This window comes from Protopterus annectens, chromosome 3.part1, assembly GCF_019279795.1.
Source record: "Protopterus annectens isolate FY-2018-M chromosome 3.part1, PAN1.0, whole genome shotgun sequence".
NCBI classification, from domain to species: Eukaryota; Metazoa; Chordata; order Ceratodontiformes; family Protopteridae; genus Protopterus; species Protopterus annectens.
The window spans coordinates 1,120,607,104-1,120,611,455 of record NC_056732.1 but is presented as its reverse complement, the minus strand read 5'-3'; the positions used below and the strand labels follow the sequence as shown (position 1 = coordinate 1,120,611,455).

Here is a 4,352-nt window from a genome sequence, read left to right as displayed (position 1 = left end):
ATGGCTTTAATCAATATAATCAGTACTAGATACACCATCAGTCTCAGTGTCACTGAAATGGCTATTGTCATACGTAAGTATTTTTTTTTGTTAGTGGAGTGCAAATATTGTTTTGAAAAGTAGGTAGCCAACAAAACATGGACAACCTTAAATTGCTATATTAATATATGTATAGGCTATGCCTATATGACACATGCTGATGACCTGATGGCAGTCATAAGGAATCATGTTGTTCTGTCTTAATAAAGAATTTTCATCTGATCTTATTTTCAGATGATTAATTTTTAATGTATGCTGCACCCTTTTTTGCTATCATGAGCTATTTGTGTAGCAAAGTTCAGTGCATTACTGGAATCAGCTATTTTAATATGCTACATTACATGCAAATGAGAACACACAGTGGCACAGTCAGACACATTATGTAAACTGGGCCACAAAATTATATATATTCTTCAAGATCAGGGATGGCTTACTTTCTTAAATCAGTCTTATTTTGCTTATATGATGAAAATATTTAAAAAAAACTTACTTTTGTTTAATTATAACTGTAAAATTTGTTGCATGCAAGGAAGTTCAATATGTAGGAGCAAGCTATGACACTACTTTTCTCAACAAATACATGAAACAAGCTGAAGACATAAAGGAAGGTTCCTAAATTGTTTGCTACATATTTCATAATCTGCAATAGTAATCATAAAAAAATGATATTCTGGCATGATTTATATGTGCATTCACTACACTATTGAACAGCCTTCTTCATTTTTCAGGTCTCTACTGCTGATTGGAAGAATGTACGCCTCTACCATAAGTGGAATGTTTATTCGCAATGAAAGCAATCACTCTTCTATCAATAACCATACCCACTCCCATACAGTTAAAGAACATTTCCTCCATAAGCTTGCACACCTGGATGAAGATCTGTTCAAGGACTTCTACATTCTGTGGACTGTCTTAATGGTCATCAATGTTTTGATTTTTCTAACAGGAGTGCTTCTTAATAGTCTGGCACTTTACGTATTCTGTTTCCGTACTAAAGTGAAAACAAGCTCAGTGATCTACACTATCAACCTAATCATTACAGATCTGCTTATGGGGTTATCCTTGCCAACGCGTATCATAATGTACTACAGTAAAGGTTACTGCCTTACTTGCTCTTTCATGCATATTTTCAGTTATTTTATAAACATGTATTGTAGCATACTATTCCTGACATGTATCTGTGTTGACCGCTTTCTGGCCATTGTGCAAACTGAAAGTTCTCGCAGATGGAGAAACCGTAATTTTGCCAGAGGATTATGTGTTTTTATCTGGATTTTTGCCATAGTAGTTACATATTCCATCTTGACTACGGCCATTAGATATTCAACTTGCTGTCTGTCCAAATTCCTGGCACTTGCAATATTTGAGTTTTTTCTCCCTTTAATAATTATTACAATCTTTACTGTACGGATTATGTATGCTTTGGCAAGCCCCAGTCTCATGCAACAGAGTCGCGAGAAACGCCAGAAAGCTGTCCAGCTCCTTGCCATAGTTTTGGTCATCTTCCTCATTTGCTTCACACCTTTCCATATCCGTCAGGTGGCTGTCTTTATCCACCCAACCATGCCACATGATGTCAGTCTAATCATCTACCATGTGACCGTCACCCTTAGTAGTCTCAACAGTTGCCTTGACCCAATTGTCTACTGCTTTGTCACTAACAACTTCAAGTCCACCTTAAGAGGAATCTTCAAGAAGACTGATCACAAGTATGTAGACAGCGGTAGCATGAGCATGCAGAAGAGCACCAGGATTTCGGAAGTGTTCACGACTAATTCGGTGATGTCAACAAAGATAACAAAAGCACCCGTTTCTGACAGCAGTGCACTACTGTAGAGGGTGGCACTTGCAGGATTCAAATTTCTGAATGGTGAAGTCATCTGTTTTGTGGACAAATTCATATTCATAGCCACACCACTTTTTTTTTCTTGCATTGCAAAGTTTCACAAGTTGAGAGCAATTTTATTTCAGTTAGGAATAGGAATATGTACAAGTCAAAGAACTTAAACTCCCTGGAAGGATAACAGATGAATGAGCTCAGAGAAACTTCAGTTCTTGAAATGTTTTACAGATATGTGTACACACACACACACACACACACACACACACATATATATATATATATATATATATATATATATATATATAAAGAGAGAGAGAGATACGTTGGCTTTACAGTGAGAAAACAGTTGAGTAAGCTGAGTGAACCATTTACAAAGCATTTCTAGGGGGGGGGTTCTGTTGTAAAACCATCAACATATTATATATACTTATGGAGGGTGGGTGGAGTCACTCACATAGAAGTACAGGAAGATTGACCAATGTCCCCCCCAAAAAAATAGAATGCCAAACATGCTTTCTACTGCAATATTGGTTTGGTATACTTCCAATGAGTCTGTGTTCCACAGCTTGTAGTAGATCTTACATGAGGATGTAATTGGGAACATCAGTGTTAAAATATATTTCTTTAATTGTGTTTTGATTTCATTAAATGCATTGATTATATTGCTTACTCTGGGAATTTTATAAATAATTTCATTTTTACAAAATGTTAATAGACAACCACCTGGATGGAGAAGTAATACTAACAAGTGGATGAAGAGGCAATGTTAGCAATGCTCCTGCCAGTCAATCCCTGCTTGAAGTCACCTGTAATGTGAGATGTGCAGAAATGCAGCGGTTTGTTTGATTCTCCTTGACTTCATTATAATTCCTGAATCAAAGCATTTCAGATAATTGTGCTGCACCTGCAACATCCAGGGACTGGCAGCACAGCATTCTTCAGTTATCTTGGCCTGGATGTTAAGCATGAAACGTCAGCATCACCAGCTGCTTTTCTGGAAGACATAGCTGTGAGGCCAAATCATCACTGCTGTAGATAGAATAATAATGGCTACACTATTGGACCTACAAGACGCATACACATTTTTAGGCTATTTTCCACCTTTATGTATCATACACGAAAAAACAGTAATATTTATAGATGTGCTAGCAGCTTTGTGATGCATTCAAGGTAAAAATGCCCTGCAAAATGCTTGGCCTCACAGCTGTGATTTCTACCACTTTGTATTATGATAGTGCTGTAACCTCCCTCAAAACTATCATTTTATTACTCTTCCTTGCTAGAGCTTCCTTACCTGTCTCATATCTCTCTCCAACTCTTTCTTCTTTCTTCTCTTTCCATCATAATGTAACTTCCTCCTTCCACTTGACTATGAGCCTGTCTTACTCTAAATATCTTCTGTTGTTTAATTACTTCTTCATCCTTCTTAATTTCTTAAATCACATGCACTCCAGCCATGATGCATCACTGTCTTGTTCAGTAACACAACACATTAATAAACATTTACTTAATAACACAAAGTATAAAATATATTAATCTGTTTTGCTGTATTGGTCTACAGGTCTTTTAGTATACCACAAGTAATTGATTCTCTGCTTAATAAACATTCACATTTAATTGGAACAACAATGGGCTTCTATTAAATGCTCAACGTCTCTGTTTTTTTTTCTCCATATTTACTGTCCTTGCTATGACTAAACAATACAACATTTAAAATATTTTAAATTGACTTCACCACTAAAACAGTACCTTACTCTACTGTGGTGGTTTCACTTTCAAAAAACTTTTGTCCCACCCTGCTGCAGTCTCCAGTTCACTGATATCATCAAGGCCACTGAATACAGGTAAGTTTTCTGGCCATTTCTCTCCCCAAACTGACATCACCACTACCATCCTAAAAGCCCACCCATGTTGTGATGTCACAGCTCCCTGGTTCTTCCCCTACCCATACAGAAAGTAAAGGCTAGAACAAGTAAACAGTACATGAGCCAAGTCTCCTGCAGTGAGCTTTCAATCACAGTAGGTAACAGCTCAAATTACCCTTTAGCACTTTGACATCTAGGGAAGTTAGGTGTGAAGGGGATGGGAGATGAATCAAAGTAATACAATTCAGGCTTCACAAAAGACTGCAGTTTACCCATTCTAAAAAGAAGCAGCTGTAAAAAGCACTTTGAAAGTCTGTTCTGTGGTATTTGCACTGTTTGTGTTTTAAGTAGTCATTGAATGGCATGAAATGATATTTAACACTGACTGAAAGACAGCAGTGCATGCATGTAAAATCAGTGCAGTGACAGGAACTTTAGGAAGAAAGAGGCCTGTTTGATATAATCTTTTACAGACAAGCACTGTATTGTGGGATGCCTAGAGGCAAATTAACAATCAGAATTACTTCAAGATGCCAGACCCCATGTGGTCAGACTCAGAAATTATGTATAAAAATATTTAAAAACCTGTAAATAGTCCCAGAGTG

General features: G+C 37.0%; 1 protein-coding gene across 1 annotated transcript; it reads left to right on the top strand.

Moving 5' to 3' along the window:
- The first annotated feature begins 770 nt into the window (after positions 1–770).
- GPR20 (G protein-coupled receptor 20) lies at positions 771–4,012 on the top strand. The gene has a single exon (XM_044067268.1). The coding sequence runs from the start codon at positions 790–792 to the stop codon at positions 1,873–1,875; it is 1,086 nt and encodes a 361-aa protein (XP_043923203.1). The 5' UTR covers positions 771–789; the 3' UTR covers positions 1,876–4,012.
- Positions 4,013–4,352: the final 340 nt, after the last annotated feature.